The following is a 16,499-nucleotide window of genomic DNA, read 5'->3' on the forward strand; positions in this document are numbered from 1 at the left end:
AATTTATATTGTTAGGGGATGTTGACCTTGATATCAATTAGAATTGAAATTGACTAATCCACCAACTGAATAATTAGAATTAAAATAATTAACTAAGGGTAATTAAGTAATTTCATCAAGTACCGATCGACCAACTACCGAACTTTTAATGTTTTGTCTATTATAATATACATATTTAAGATAATAGTCTTGATACCAGGGGAAAATAATATTATTATAGCGGTTTTTATAGTTTGTTGAGAATAAAAATACAACATCTCCATTTAGTTGAAACCTTAACAAAGATATTATTTTAAAAAGTTTATTACTTAATCGGTGAACTATAAAAACTATTTGAAAAAGACAATAGTACTAATTGAATGATACGCTTTTATTTATCATTTTATGTGTGTTTTAATAATAATAATAATAATAATAATAATAATAATAATAATGTGTAGTTAATTGAATGACAATAGTACTAATTGAATGAAATCGTTCCATCTCAAGCGACTTTGTAGAAAATTGAAAAATATCCCAACAAAGTCCTAACATTTCCTTATAAATAAATTACACAAGTTAATAATTTGTTACTGAAAAAAAATTAATAATTTGTTTTCAATTTACCTCAAAATTTGACAAAAAAAAATTTCAAAATAAATAATTTTGAGTAATAATTGAACTTAGTTTACGAGAAAAGGCAGGGAAAGTGTTTTCTTGTGTAAGAGGTCACAAGACAAGAAAGACATGGAATCACCAGATTTATTTCATGGGGGATTCTTGTTTGAACTAGGAGATAGCACCTTCAATTTTCATCTCTCTCGATCTATAACTCAATAACCGTAAAAATCGCCACCTTCCTCTCTTTAAAAATCACATTAATAACCTTTATTAATAAGCGAAACTTTCTCAAGTGTTACATAGTTTTACTTATTTTTGGTACCACCATGTTTTGATTTCACTTTTCATGATTAATGTTATAACTCTAACTCTAATTGTATTAATGTTATTCTTTTTGATTTCTATATGACTTATAATTCTCTCTCTATATATATATATTATTTTTACCCGTTTTTCTTATTTCCCTTATTTTTTGGTTCTATCACCTTTTATTTTTTTATTTTTATGATTCATGGTGTAACTCTAAATGTAATGTTTTTATTCTTTTTTATTCTTATATGACTTATAATTTTATATGTATTATTTTTACCCGTTTTTCTTTATTAATAAACGAAACATATTCACTTATTTTTTAGTTTCACCACCTTTTGGTTTCACATTTTATAACTTCAAGTGTATTATTTTTATCATTTTTTATTCCTATATGACTTATAATTGTATATGTATTATTTTTACTCATTTTTAAATTTTTTATAAACCATAATTTTTTATTATTTTTATAGTTTTGATGCCTATTTTTAATTATATTTTAAAATAAATAAATTCATAAATTGGCTCAACTAAATAGGTTCCGAGAAATATAAATCACGACCAAGTAAATAGGCCATGTGTTTAAATTGAAAATTTTTAATTTAGAATTTTTTAATTTGTTGGTAGAATTTCATTTTAATAAAATGGTATGAATATTATAAAAAATTGTATTTTAGTTTCACCACTTGAAAATAATAAAATTGTTTAAACCGCAATATGATTACAATTCTATTTTCGTAGAACTCCAAACTATTTCTTGATAGGGTACTTGGTTTCATTTTAGTACGGTTACACTGTATTTTAATTTCACCCATATAGTTCACTTTCATTTATAGAGTTCTATGTTATTTTTTTAACAAAATATAGATTGGAAACATATTATAATTACGATATTTCTATTTTTCGTAGACTTCTTTTTATTTTTGGTTTTACCCTTTTTTAAATCTTGCTATAGCTCTAAATATACCATTTTTATTATTTTTTATTCATATATGACTTATAATTCTATATGTAATAATTTACCCGTTTTTTGATTTTTATATACCACATATTTATATTGTTTTTATATAAACAAAATCGTATATACATTGTAATTTCTAGATTCATACTTAAAGAATGTTATTTTAGCACCAAATACAAATTTATACATACATAATAAATATTTTATTAGAAAAAATTATATAATCACAAACTATATAAAAACACAAATTCATCTAACAGTAAGAAATTTATTATGCAATTACTTAGTGCTGTTGATTTAATTTTTTGTTAAATTATCCATCAATCGTGTCGCGACTAAAGTTTTGATGTAAAATATTAGTTATGTATTTTTGAACAATAAATACATAATAACGTTGATTTTTTTGTTATAATAAAATTTGAATCAATGAAAGCTACATATATTTTAAAAGAAAATTGCAATAATCGTACAATTTTATTTATTATATATTTTAATAAAAAATTAAAATAATTTTTTATAATCATTATTAAATATTGATATTTTGATCTCGGCCAGTGCTTCGCAAGGGTTATCTACTGGTACAATTCATATACCAATCATTGTCACACATTATCAACCCATCTCATATCCTGTATCATTGAATGAACAAGTTGTGTTCGGTATTTCACAAGTTTGGTGGAGATTACAAAATGTAGGCCATTGAGTATTCTCCATCTTTAAATTCTTCATATTGAAGAATCGTTGGCATTGTTTCTTCTAACAAGTAGGGGTGAACACGGGTTAGGTTGACCGGATTCGGGAAAAAAAAACGACCCAATCCAATTAATCTGATTTATAAAAATTTGAACCCATTAACTTGAAAAGATATTTTTAACCCAACCTTATTATTTATATATTGGGTTGGGTCGTGTGTTGGATTGAGTTGGGTTGGGTTATACCCTTATCATTTTATGTGAGCACTCAAGTGAATAAACATTCGATATCAAATTAAAAATAATAATGCAAAATTCGAGTACTAATTCTATAAATGTCAAATATCACAGTAGTTCATAATGTCAACTTCGCATAAGTTATTATTTTAAAATTTAAAATAAGAGAAATTTTAAATCTAGCTTCAGATGACAAGATATCTGAATAAATAAGGTATATAGTGCAATTATATTTAACAAATATTTTTATGTATGTATAAATGAAGATTAAAACAAGTTAGTTTTATAATGGTTTATAATTTATAGTTCGTCGGTCAAACATTTAAACTTATACTGTCATATTATGATGTACTAGGTTAAAATATGTGTTGAGATAAGTTAACATGTTATGGACTTGGATTGAACTAAATATGTAATGAACTAAACATATAATAAGAATGTAACTCAATTAATAATGGGTTGAGTTGAGTAAGGGTTTAAATTTGTTAAACCTTGACCCAACCCAACATATTCGGTATTTTAAAAAAATGAACCCATTTATACTTCGATTTCGAATGATTCAGGTTGTTCGATTCAAAAGAGGGGTGGATTAGATCGATTTTTCGAGTTGATCGGGTTTTTATTCAACCCTAAATACAAGTCTGAGGACACACACAAGAAGATATCAAGGGCCAAGGCAATACGCACAATCTTTTTCTTGTTTTATTTTTTATAAACATCTAAAATTTAGAGAGGCCTCCTTGTAATTGTAAGCACAATCCATGTGAATTCAATCATGAGTTCATGTTTGTCTCGTTCAATTATCTCACTTTATTGTTATATTAGTAGTATTTATGATAATGGTATATGTCATTGTTGTTAGTGTTTATATTTATTACACAATAATTTTATCATGTACCAAGTCACATGATTTTACGAAAATAGTCTCACTACTCTTTAGAGCAAAGATATTATTTACGTAAATCTTATCCTTCACACAAGTACTATGTAAATTATTGATTTGTTTCAAAATTAGCAAACAAAAAAAATTAACAAAAAATAATATTTTAAATAAATAATTTCGGAATGAACAATAATCGAAACGGTGCTCCACTCGGCACAAATCCGCGTTCAAACCCAGGCCGGGCACCATTCCATAATAACTTCATCGCAAAGCAAACCCATACTACGTGTCTGCTTAATACCAACGCCAACACCAAAACCCAAACCCCACCTATATATACAAACCTACACACACATTTATTCATTTCTAATTCTCGATCACAACACTTATCGACGATCATTTCAATCTAACAATCAATTTTCATCTTTTTTTTTCATCCAAACACGCCCTTAAATTTTTCTTCAATTAACCATGGGCGGTTCGCAAAGCCGCGAAGGTCTCGATCTCTCCGACTACGAATCCGATTCCGACTCCCAATCCGACGTCTCCGCCGTCGACGATTACCACGACGCCGTCGCTGACGTCAGCAGCAAAACCCTAGAAAACATAGATACCAAGTTACAGAAGCTGAAAATCAAGGAATCGCAAACCCTAGAAAAGAGGCGGGAAAATGCTGTGAAGCTGTATTTACATGTGGGTGGGAGTACGGCGCAGGGGAAGTGGATAGTTGCGGAGAAATTGACGTATTATTCGATATCGAAAACTAATCGAAAAGAGGTGGAGGAGGTGGAGGAATTGGGGGAAAGTGAGTTGGATGAGTTGTGTGGAGGGAGAGATGAGTTTTGGGTGTTGAGAGTGGGAAGTAAAGTTAGGGGTAGAATTGGAATTGAGATGCAATTGAAGATGTTTGGTGATCAAAGGAGAGTTGATTTTGTCGAACGGGGCGTGTGGGCGATGAGATTTGGGAGTGATGAGGGGTATAGGAAGTTTGTGGGGGAGTTTTCGGATTGTTTGTTTGAGAATGTGTATGGAATGAGGGCTAGTGAGGAGAGTAAGGTGAAGGTTTATGGGAAGGATTTTTTGGGGTGGGATAAGCCCGAGATTGCGGATGATACGATGTGGGAGGATGCGGATGATGGGGTTTGGAAGAGTGGGGAGAAGAAGGCGAGTTTGAGGGGTAATGTGGATCAGGATTTGTTGGAGGAATTTGAGGAGGAGGCGACAGCGGGTGGGGGTGGGATTCAGAGTTTAGCGTTAGGAGCGTTGGATAATAGTTTTTTGGTTAGTGGTTCGGGGGTTCAGGTTGTGAAGAATTTTAGTCATGGGATTCATGGGAAGGGGGTTTATGTGAAGTTTGATAATGGGGGTAAAAGGGGGATTGGAGGGAGTGGGAGTAATGTGACTCCGAAGAAGGCTTTGTTGATGAGGGGGGAGACGAATATGTTGTTGATGAGTCCGTTGAAGGAGGGGAAGCCTCATGCTACGGGGTTGAATCAGTTGGATATTGAGACGGGGAGGGTGGTTACGGAGTGGAAGTTTGAGAAGGATGGGTGTGATATTTCGATGAGGGATATTACGAATGATAGTAAGGGATCACAGTTGGATCATTCGGAGAGTACGTTTTTGGGGTTGGATGATAATAGGTTGTGTCAGTGGGATATGAGGGATAGGGCGGGTATGGTTCAGACTATTGCAAGTGCTAATTCTCCGGTGTTGCATTGGAATCAGGGGCATCAGTTTTCTAGAGGGACGAATTTTCAGTGTTTTGCGTCTACAGGTGATGGTTCGATTGTGGTTGGGTCTCTTGATGGCAAGATTAGGTTGTATTCGAATAAATCTATGAGGCAAGCTAAGACTGCTTTCCCAGGGCTGGGATCACCGATTACTCATGTTGATGTCACTTATGATGGGAAATGGGTGTTGGGAACCACGGACACGTATTTGATCCTTATATGCACCCTATTTACCGACAAAGATGGAAAGACTAAAACAGGATTTGGTGGTAGAATGGGGAATAAGATTCCTGCTCCAAGGTTGCTGAAGCTGACCCCTGTGGATTCGCATATGGCTGGAAAGAACAACAAGTTCCATGGAGGTCAATTCTCATGGGTAAGCTACTGCCTATAAACTCTTTTTAGATGTCTTGCTTATTTTTGATATTGTCTTTATTACTCCAGTTTCTAATTGATAAAATCCCTGTGTTTAGTTGTTGGCCCATCCTTTTCATATGCACCCAATGTATAAGAAACATTTAGTAACCAGTAAAGATTTTCCTTACAATCTGGATCATGCATGATAAGAAAATTATATGTTATGTGAGGGCCTTACTAGCAGTTCCAATATACAATTTCCAGTTTCATAGATACTTTAAGTAAAATATTTAAGAAAAAATATTCAGAGTGATCTCCGTACTTGTTGAAATTAGTGTAGCAACCTGCAACCACGAGAAACATTTGACTGATGGTACTAACTTGAATGATAAATAAGCATGTACTCCTTAGGTAATTGTTTTGCACTTAAATAGGTCTAATCTTAGAAGCATGAAAGTCTATATACAGCTGGCCAATTTAATAATTCGTGTCAGTAAATGACTAAATGTTTTTCCTACTGCATCCAAATATTTTACAATAATTAATTACTTTCTATATATGAAAAAGGACTGATTGGTAGTTTAGATGATTATTTCCTTTTAACTTGGCGATAGTGACTTTTGATCCGTGTTTGTTTTATTCTGTAATTGGAAGTCGGGGGTAAACTGATTCACTTCAGTTTAGCACTTGGCCTTGTTAAAGAATTAGAGTGTCAGTTTCTTAAAAGGGCGCAGTCAATTTTTAAAGATAAGAAATAAGATTATGGAAATTATTGTTATACGAACCGCATAGCTGATTGCCTGAGTAGCACTATGCTTCTTTCTGGCCTCCCTGTCTTTTAGACTGACAAATCTGTGAAGGCTAAAATGTACTTTCTCTTTATTTCTGAGTGGTACGTCAGAAACAAAGGGAAGGCAAATGAGGTTTAGGATTGGCCATGGTTGCTCTGATATTTTACTCTAGTTTCCATTATCAGGTGTTGTTTGATGAATTTAAATTTAGACCTTGGGAGCTGTTCCTTGTAAAAAACACTGAAAAAGTTAGAAGCCTTGTCTTGTGAAAATTTCTAGCTAATGTATGAGTTTTTCCGTATTTATCCTGTATATACGTGCTGACTGCCTTGGCAATGTGAATTTTGATCTGTGTTTGTTTCATTCTGTACTTGGAAGTCGGGGTAAACTGATTGACTTCTGTACTTGGGAAGTCGGGGGTTAACCGATTCACTTCAGTTTAGCACTTAGCCTTGTTAAAGACTTAAAGTATGAGTTTCTTAAACGGGCGCCGCCAATATTTTGAGATATGATCATGGCAAATATCGTCATACGGCATAGCTGATTGCCGGAATAGCACTATACTTGTGTCTGGCTTCCCTGTTTTTTGGATTGACAAGTCGGTGAAGGCTAAAGTGTGCTTTCTCGTAAGTCTTAACTATTTCTGAGTTAGTAGGCCAGGAACAAAGGGAAATGAGGTTTAGGATTAGCTTCACATTTCCATTATTAGGGTTGTTGTATTGCCAGGATATGGTATGATGAATTTAAACATGGACCTTGGGTGCTGTTTCTTGTAAAAAATTCTGAAAAGTAGGAGGCATTGTTTTGTGGTGTGAAAAATGGCTGATGTATGAGTTTTTTTTCGTGTTTATCCTGTATACACATGCTGATTATTATCAGGTAGAAAAATGTAGCTGTTTATGACTTGATGATGATTTGTGATTACTAAATAATAACAGTGCTATCTTATGTTAGAATCAGCATATATAGTATCAAAATGATTTTATGCTGATGTTTGTACAAATCATGTCTTGTTAGTAATAGCTTGCTGGGTAAGTGTAGTATATATTGTTTTGTGTTATCTTGAGTAATTTTAAGTATCTTTTAGTAATGAGCTAATATTTATTATGGTTGTTATCTGTTTTAATACCAGGTATATTTTATATATGATTTTTTGATCTTTTTTATATCCAGGTCACTGAAGGCGGGAAACAAGAACGCCACTTGGTGGCAACAGTAGGAAAGTTTAGTGTGGTTTGGAATTTTCAGCAAGTGAAGAATAGTGCCCACCATTGCTACCAGAATCAACAAGGTCTCAAGAGCTGCTATTGTTATAAGATTGTGCCGAAGGATGAGTCCATCATTGAAAGTCGCTTCATGCATGACAAGTTCGCTCTTACAGACTCTCCTGAAGCTCCTTTGGTAGTTGCGACACCAATGAAAGTTTCCTCTTTCAGCATGTCTGGAAAGCGATAGTTCCTATAAATAGTTTGCTGTTTTTTTAATGTAAATGTGAACAGGTTTGTTAGTTTTTCTAGGGGTGATGGTTTGTTTCTAACTGTAGGCCAAAGCTGCTTCTATTTTCTTTGAATTTCTTAGTTCAGGAGTCTAAAAATTACTTTGTTTCTGCTGAAGATGATAACTGGAACTGATGTGCAGTGTTCTGCTTTGTGTGCTTCTTTTAGCCCTTGTGTATTTTGGAGGGGATATAGAGAACTGTGAGAGTTGTATTTGGTTTGAAATTGTGCCAGGAATTATGTGGTTTGTTACTTTTGTTTTCAGTTTCAGTGTTACTTGAAATTTGGAAAGGGTGTTCGATTTTTCGGTCTTTTTTCTTAAGCAATTGAACCAGAAATCAACAGAACTAACCATAATTTCTTAGCAATTAAAAACAACTACATAAAACCCTTTCTATTTTATTTGCTTGAAACAATGAAACATCCAGATCTACCAAATTATTATTTGATCTATGCGACTTATAAAAATACAAAAATAATAAAATCAAGTCCGTCAATTTCATGTGTACACTCCACTAATAATCTCGACTCTTGAGTCTTGACGCTATAATTATTACAACTTCAACATAGTCCGTCGTATGTGAGACTTCTTTGTGAGGCTTAAGGCCCCATCTCATTTCAAATTTGTTGTGCGTTGTGAAAAAAAGTGTTTGGTAAATATAATGTTGTAAAATTTGAATGATCGTTCGATAAATTTTGTTTAACATTTGCAAGTTTTGATATGTAATATAGAAAAAATTAATGTGCAAGTTATATTCGATGGTAAAGTCGGGTTCTCATAAAATCTGAATTTAAAAAAAAACGTTTTCAGTAAAAGATATTATTATTATCCGCACTAAAGGATATTGTTATTATTTGCGAAAGTAATATCAAACATATCAAAAAAATGCGAAATGTTATTTTAAAATACAAATGTCTAGGTGTAAATTTGTATGGAAGTCGGAGAGTGCAGAATGAGAATAAATGAAATAAACATATCCCGTATATCCACTTAGAACATGGTCATAATAAGATGTACGAAACCATGCCCCTACTTTTAATATCAGAAAGATTGTTTTCATAAGAACCTCAACTTAGTGCACGACAATAAAATACGTGACAAATATGAACATGAGAAATAGCACACATAAATATATAAACCGGAAATATAAAATTTTAAAAATACATACTTTGAAAATTCAAAATTTAAAGAATACGTACCCTCTTCTACTAGAAGAAAATCTAGTACACATGAATTATATACAAGACGATCGTCGAAGATCGTCCCTATAGGAATGATCCGAGGAGGATATTTTAGCATATTTGACTAGGTTTCGTGGTCTTCTCGCATGCTTACTTTTCTCGGACGCAAAAAAATTAAATAAAAAATTGTTCAAATTAAATATAATATTCTCGCGTGCTTCCTTTTTTTTGAGGCAAAAAATCAAACCAAAAATTATTCAAATTGAACTTGATATTGTTTTTTTTTTGCAGAAGAACATGATATTGTTAATTCTAAAACAAAACCAAAATTTTTTGAACAAGTATATATATTTCGTTACATTTATATTACTTAATAAATATATAAATATATAGGTTGCAGGCTATTGCGTTACGATAAAAAAAATCAAAAAATGCATATGCACACGCCGCACGGAAATGAGCGGGCCATAATGGTCAAATTGAAGGAGAAATGTAGAAAAGAGAAAGGAATTGATGCCCAATGAAAATGTAAGGACTAAATGGGATTGTGGTTTTGAAATTAAAGCAAACAAAAAAACAAAAAGCAAAAATGAAATCTAAAAAACATGTCATATTTTCAAAATAAATATTTAAAAAAACGTGTTTTTTGGTAATTTCCCAAAAAATTCCACTGTATAAAATAATGTGTGTACCTAATTTCAAATCAATTGTTTACTTTTTAATTTTCAGTTAAATGTTACTTATAAAAATTAGTAATTTATATTTGTTATCACATTTATAAATTATTATCCCCGAAAATATCATTTTATAACACAATTTTTTTGCCAAAATTTTATTACATATTTAAATATTTAAAAAGCAGTTTAATTTATGTTCTCCGTCTTAGGTTGAACATATAACTAAATCCATTTTTTTTTTACTTTTTTCTTCTTTCAACATATAACTAAATACAAATATTTCTTAACAGGATTATACAAATTCCATTACATATTGTGATGATCACATGATTTTGAATAAAGTTCACTCTTATATCTTTTTTTTTTCAAGTTGTCATGCATAAACGAAATAACATAATTTTTTTTGTTAATAACGACGTTAAAATGTTGGAAATCATTGAAGCTTTATGACATAAATATCATGCTTAAAATATGGAGCTAAATAAACGTGATTGTACCTATCCAGGAAAATTTATAATTATGAGTAGTAACTTCGGGTTACCTATGATTAAAAATATAAAAATACAAAAATAAATGTGATTGTTTTAAATGTCAAATTAACGAATGGGCTTTTATCAAAAAGAAAATTACCTAATGGGCTTCGAAAGCCCAAAACTAAAATCAGGAGACTTCACTTCGGGCTTTGTATCTTAAAAAGAAATCCAAAAGATCCAAAATCCAATATCCAACAACTTCTCATGAGTCTACTTCCTGTATCCTGTACTTTTTAAATTGTCACCGACTATACAGTTTAACCTCGATAAATGAATATGCTTGGGACCGAGAAATTTTATTTATTTAACGAGATTATTCTTTTATCGAGGTTAAAAATATATTGTGTCTATTATGTGGGGACCGGAAAAAATTATTCATTTGACGAGATTATTCGTTTATCGAATATTCATTTATCGAGGTTCTACTGTAAATGTGTTAAATTACAGTATTTATGTGTAATAAGAATTTAACTACATGTCAATATCTATCTTTAATAACTTCAAAGATCATAATCAATAAATTGTCACCAATTATGTGTGAGAAAAAAATTAAAAATAATAAAATCAACGTCTTCACGAGCACAGTCGGATAGTTAAAATAAATAAGTGTAAATAAGTTAAATTTAAAAAAAGTTGTGGATTTGCAACATTCTACAAGATTTTGGATCAACTCCATCAAAATCAACGAAAATCTTTTAAAATCTATGAATTATTAACAATCTTTTACAATTTGAAATGAATACACCCCCTTAGTTTTGAAATAAGAGTAAACAATAGAAAATATAAAAATGAAATTTATATTTTATATTGTTAAAAAGGTAAATATGAGAGTTATGTATGTTATATTGTTAAAAATTAAAGTTACAAAAAACCCGTACTCCTTATAATTTCCAATAATTTTTCAGATGGAAAAGACGGAATTGGTACTTAATTTTAAATTACAACTATTTATTAAAATAATTATTTGCATTTACACTTACAAATATTAGTCAACTGAAGATTTATAAATGTATCGAACTTGAAACTCCAGAAGGTTCAACAAAAAAATACCATTAAAATCATCATAAACGAACAAATGTTTTTTAATTAAGCTTTCTCCTCTACCTCAATTGTATTTTATTCTTCTTATACGCAAACCTAATTACAGAAAAACATTATAATTTTGTGTGTTTAAATTTAGAGTACATTTAAATAGCAGTTAAAACGTTAAAAATCATTGAAGAATAATGACATGAATATCATGAACATAAAAATCCTTCTTGATGGTAAAATTTGTGAAAACAATCGCGCCAGGAAGGGGTCGAACCTTCGACTTTCTGCTTAGGAAACAGACGCTCTATCCACTGAGCTACAGGCGCACATGTTTACAACTTGACTCACCACCAATGTAGTCTTGAGAATCCAAGCCTCTACTGCTTATACACAAATAAATGAAGAATTAACGAGCTTCAAATCTAATATTTATAACGATTCCAAAAACATCAAAAACATATTAAGATATAATATTTTATTTTATCAACTACAAGAATTAACAAAGGCTTAAATACAGGATAAAAGCTAGTAAAAATATATATACTAAACTAGAAATTATATGATGAAGACTGTGGAGGTGTGGAGGTGTGGAGGTGTGGAGGTGTACCAACAAGGCTGTGGAGGAGGAACTAAAGTTCTTCCACAAGCGTACTTCAGGTCAATCAACATTGTTTCACAGCAAGGAGGGGTGTCCCCTATGACGTATCGATTCACACGAATGTTGCCGCCTGCACCTCAACCTCGCTTCTGAGCACAAATGTGCATCTAAAGGCTCTGACAGGAGGACATCTCACATTGCACCAATGCCTTCCACAGCTCTTCTTCCAACCACAGGGCATACCAGCAGTACATCCTTCATTGCTCATTGCTTACCACAATCCCAACATGGACTCGAATGTGTGAACATGGTTACTACAACTAGCAACTTCTCACAAGGCAAAGAACATGAGAATAGCAATAGACCATTTCCTACATCAACCCGTCCTTTCACAAGTCTCCACAACGAATAACTTCAGGCATTTCGTTGCAGAAACAAGAGGCGTTAATTACAATCTGATACGTGTGGCACGAACCAACATCACAAAGTTTTTCACAATGGTGATGCCAAAAGTAAAGCTCATCACGGTGCTGTCCACAAGTAAGAACATATTTGCAATCAAAGCACCTTGTAATTATCTTCTTTAACCACAAGGACACAAACTGTGGTGGAGCAAAAAAGAGCCTTACAAGGTGAGCAAGGACCAGTAACCTCATTGCTCACATTATGACCTAGAACCTCCTTAAGTGTTTTCTACAAGGTTCACTGCCAAAACTTAATAAAAAAAGAATGTTCGCCAAACATATTTGTGGTCCTCAAAATTAGGGTTAAGCAAAGAAAAGGGCGTACAAATCCTATTTCTTAAGAGTGAGAAGGGAGTGCGAATCCTAATCCACCAACCAAATTCCCAGTCTTATAAAACCTCTAATTTGCTCATATTTTAAAACTAGACAGTTTGAGGATCTGGTCAAGCATCTGTGAATCCTCTTCTCTAGCGAGCAAGTTTTATATAATAACAAAAATTGTGATCCCAAACAGGTCCAGAACTTGGTCCTTTGTAGAACAAATCAGAGGCGTTCTCTAAAGAAATGGGGAGGAACAGAAAATGGCGTTGGAAAAGTGAAAGAGTGAAACAAAAGTGTTCTTGGCGATCCTAAGTACACTATTTCACCCTCCTCCATTATGGATTTAGGGAGGCTAAGTGGCCAGCTGTTGGAATATGAGATCCAAAGATCGCACTACTGCTATTTTATGAGTGGGATACCCAGACACAATTGGAGCTTTGGAGGGCACATGAAACTAGAGAAAAGGAACAAGCTGGCAGGGATGAGGTCTTGAGGCTGAAAGGCTTTGCGGTTAATTTTAGGGACATATATGATTGCTTTTAATCAGATGGTGCCAGATTTATCGGGAGTTGTAAGAAAGATATCATTTTAATGTGCTTGAAAATGTTGTTGACAATCGATTAAACCTTGAAAAACAACTGGACCAATACTAGAACCCATGTTACCGATAAATGCAGCTGAACATATACAAAAATATATAACTAGTGTTACATAAGTTTTTTAAATTAAGTACACCTGAAGATACAACACAACTTCCAAACAAGTATCAAACCCTACACCTTTACTTAAAGATGAAAAGACATTATCAAATTAGTACTACAATGTAATATGGATAAACCACAACGGAAGACCCTCTGGTGACTAAACTTAATGTAGAGTATATAAATCACCTACTAAATAGATATACTTATACTATATTGTACAATTTCTTTCTCACTAAATTATGTTAATACACTGAAATATATTCCTCGCTCGCAATTTTATATGCAAATTGACAACCTTGACAACCCAAATCCACACTCTTGTCTTCGCTTCTTCTTTCTACATAGCACTAATCCTACGCTCCATTTACAAAACATATACACCCATTCCTGGAGTCCTATTTATGTTATAGTTCCATTAGGCCATTAAACTACCGGAATCCTCATTGCACGTTAACAAATCACTATCAAGGTCAAAAACATCAAGATACCGGACTATTTGTAAATATTTCACCACAAACTAACTTCACAATTCTGTCTATATGTTAAACCATGAGAAAACGAACAGTTACAGGCTATTGAAAATTATGCAGATTTCGCAAAGTTCTCCATCTATTTAGGCTAATAGTTCTTCCATAATGGCGAAATACTAAAAAATGTTACTAAATTTCCACCCAATTACAATACACCAGTGAAAGCAATACAAACCAAAGAGATATAGTTTCCATATGGTAATCCTCGCATAACAAATACCCATGTCCACACATATTTAATGTACTTACAATCTTGCACGGGCTTATAGTAATTACCACACTTGTCTTACAATTTACCATAAGATAAAATGATATCCAGAACACAATTGAACATTTAAAGGCAAATGTTGATGCAACAATTACGTAATGTATCCAACAAATTCATGCTCAATGACAAATTAACAATCAGACAAAGCAACTTGACCTAATAGCGGTACTTGGTGGAGTAATCTTTCGGTGCAATAACCAATCCACGGCCTTTCCTTGCTCCACGATAGACTGTTTCGATAATGTCAATAAACTCCTGCTTGTCCTTCATTGCCCAATTAATCTTATTGTTGTTCCCAGTACCAAGATCAATCATAATATGCTTGTTCCTGAAAAAGAACATCACAGTCGAAGGATCGTAAAGTTCATACATAGTGTTGAAATCAGGCACCTCCGTAATATCCACGAGATAAATGACAGCGAAGTTCTTTATTGTCTCAGCAACCGAAGATAGTACTTCATCCATCTACAATAAACATTAAAATAACTTCAGCTACTAAAAATAAGCCTCCTTAATGCTTTTTACTCGTAAAAACATAAACCACGCAATCAAACCGAGCTTATAGCATAATGACACAATGAAGCAGAATCAGATAATCAAAATTTGCATTGCAACGAATAAACTTCAAACTAACTTCACATACAAAAAATAAGTTTAAGTAAGCTTTTACTTGTAAAAACATAATTTATGCAATTAAACCGAGCTTATAGCATAATGACACAATGAAGCTGAATCAGATAATCGAGATTTGCATCGCTACGAATAAACATTAAACCAACTTCAGCTACAAAAAATAAGCCTACTTAACGCTTTTTACTCGTGAAAACGTAATTTATATACAATTAAACCGAGTTTATATTGCAACGAATAAATTCATATGATGAGGCAATAATTAGTGTTACACTAGGGTTTTTTTTATGTGAATTACGTATTATAATTAACGTTACTAGCAATTAATTATTAATTGATGAAAATAAAAAGAAAAGGATAGATATAAAGTAATATTAAGTGAAAATTAGGGTATATAGAGAGAGGTTACCTGCATACAAGTTTCATCCCAATCGTGACCGAAGCGGATGACGACGAGACGTTCTTCTTCAGCGAGAATAGCCTGGTCTACTGCCCATCCTGAGTGCAAGTGTGGTAGCAAATACGACATCGTCTCTCTCCCTCTCTCTCAATCTCTCTCTCGATCTCTCTCTGTCTCTCTCTCCAGATGCTATAAATTAGCCCCAATTTTAAAGTGATTTATAAATAGTGTTTATATAGGACCAATTTTAAAGTTGGGGCCCAACTGTGCTTTAGAGTCCTAGTTGAGGCCCAACTTTGCTTAACTGGACTATCTATATTCTCTGATATAGATGTACTATCAAGCCCAATTAATGGCCCAAGACCTTTTTATAATTAAATTCCTATATTCTGGCATAGGATCAGATGTTTTATATTCCTACTTTTTTACTTAACACTTGCTTTTTGATGATGATTTTTTATCAGCTAAAATCGCAAGTTCAAATACAAATGAAAAATGATGGATTGTAAACTTTTGTACAAAATTTTGCAAAAAATTATGTGGTATGTTTTGATGGGAATAATCTTATTTATTCACATGAATATGGTACTGCTCCGAATACGAATTTATGTATATTTTATTAGTATATAAAGATTTTGAATTTGAAACTCTTGAATCTCTAACACGAGCATGCATGACATGTAAAAAAGTATGAGTAGTATATTTTTTGCCTATTTTCGTTCTCGCGAGAGAAGCGTTTTCCTAGAAAATGTCTAAGACACTTCAGCTTAGTATGAGGCTCGTCTTACATCTCTTCATACCTTATAAACAGCACCTTGTGTGGTCTTTTTAGACTTTCCTTCGACTATCCTATAATATGATTCCAAATCGGTCCAGCTGGATATACGCCTTTGCAGAAGAATTTAAAGGCTTTCCAAAGCCGAAAGTTAGCCTTATTACAATAGTGAAATAGTGACACACTAGAAAGCATACGAGTGTGGGTGCGTGATAAGAGGATATGGAAATTCGGCAAATCTAAAAACATGGGTATTCGGGTGAGAGGGGATTCGCCAAATATTAATACCTTAAAAATATATTTTTTATATATTTTTTAGGAGTTTC

At 32.5% G+C, this 16,499-nt stretch overlaps 2 protein-coding genes and 1 non-coding gene across 3 annotated transcripts; 1 reads left to right on the forward strand and 2 right to left on the reverse strand.

The window, feature by feature from the left end:
* The first annotated feature begins 3,955 nt into the window (after positions 1 to 3,955).
* On the forward strand, positions 3,956 to 8,309 carry LOC141682486 (protein CYPRO4). Its single transcript, XM_074487180.1, has 2 exons — positions 3,956 to 5,791; positions 7,737 to 8,309. The coding sequence occupies exons 1-2, from the start codon at positions 4,154 to 4,156 to the stop codon at positions 8,016 to 8,018; spliced, it is 1,920 nt and encodes a 639-aa protein (XP_074343281.1). The 5' UTR covers positions 3,956 to 4,153; the 3' UTR covers positions 8,019 to 8,309.
* A 3,427-nt stretch (positions 8,310 to 11,736) lies between these two features.
* On the reverse strand, positions 11,737 to 11,809 carry TRNAR-CCU (transfer RNA arginine (anticodon CCU)). Its single transcript has one exon. It is a non-coding gene; the product is annotated as a tRNA-Arg (tRNA).
* Positions 11,810 to 14,305: 2,496 nt separating this feature from the next.
* LOC141687321 (thioredoxin-like protein YLS8) lies at positions 14,306 to 15,599 on the reverse strand. The gene is made up of 2 exons (XM_074492555.1): positions 15,408 to 15,599; positions 14,306 to 14,833 (listed from the first exon to the last, which is right to left on the reverse strand). Exons 1-2 carry the CDS (start codon positions 15,525 to 15,527, stop codon positions 14,525 to 14,527), a joined length of 429 nt encoding a protein of 142 aa, XP_074348656.1. The 5' UTR covers positions 15,528 to 15,599; the 3' UTR covers positions 14,306 to 14,524.
* Positions 15,600 to 16,499: the final 900 nt, after the last annotated feature.

Source organism: Apium graveolens, chromosome 9, assembly GCF_009905375.1.
Source record: "Apium graveolens cultivar Ventura chromosome 9, ASM990537v1, whole genome shotgun sequence".
Lineage (NCBI taxonomy): Eukaryota > Viridiplantae > Streptophyta > Magnoliopsida > Apiales > Apiaceae > Apium > Apium graveolens.

Bases quoted from the DNA above. Each gene is read 5' to 3' on its own strand.
- LOC141682486 (XM_074487180.1), top strand. From the start codon at position 4,154: ATGGGCGGTTCGCAAAGCCGCGAAGGTCTCGATCTCTCCGACTACGAA. The intron at 5,792-7,736 runs GTAAGCTACTGC...TTTTATATCCAG, and splicing joins ATGGAGGTCAATTCTCATGG to GTCACTGAAGGCGGGAAACA.
- LOC141687321 (XM_074492555.1), bottom strand. From the start codon at position 15,527: ATGTCGTATTTGCTACCACACTTGCACTCAGGATGGGCAGTAGACCAG. The intron at 14,834-15,407 runs GTAACCTCTCTC...TGTTTATTGTAG, and splicing joins GGGATGAAACTTGTATGCAG to ATGGATGAAGTACTATCTTC.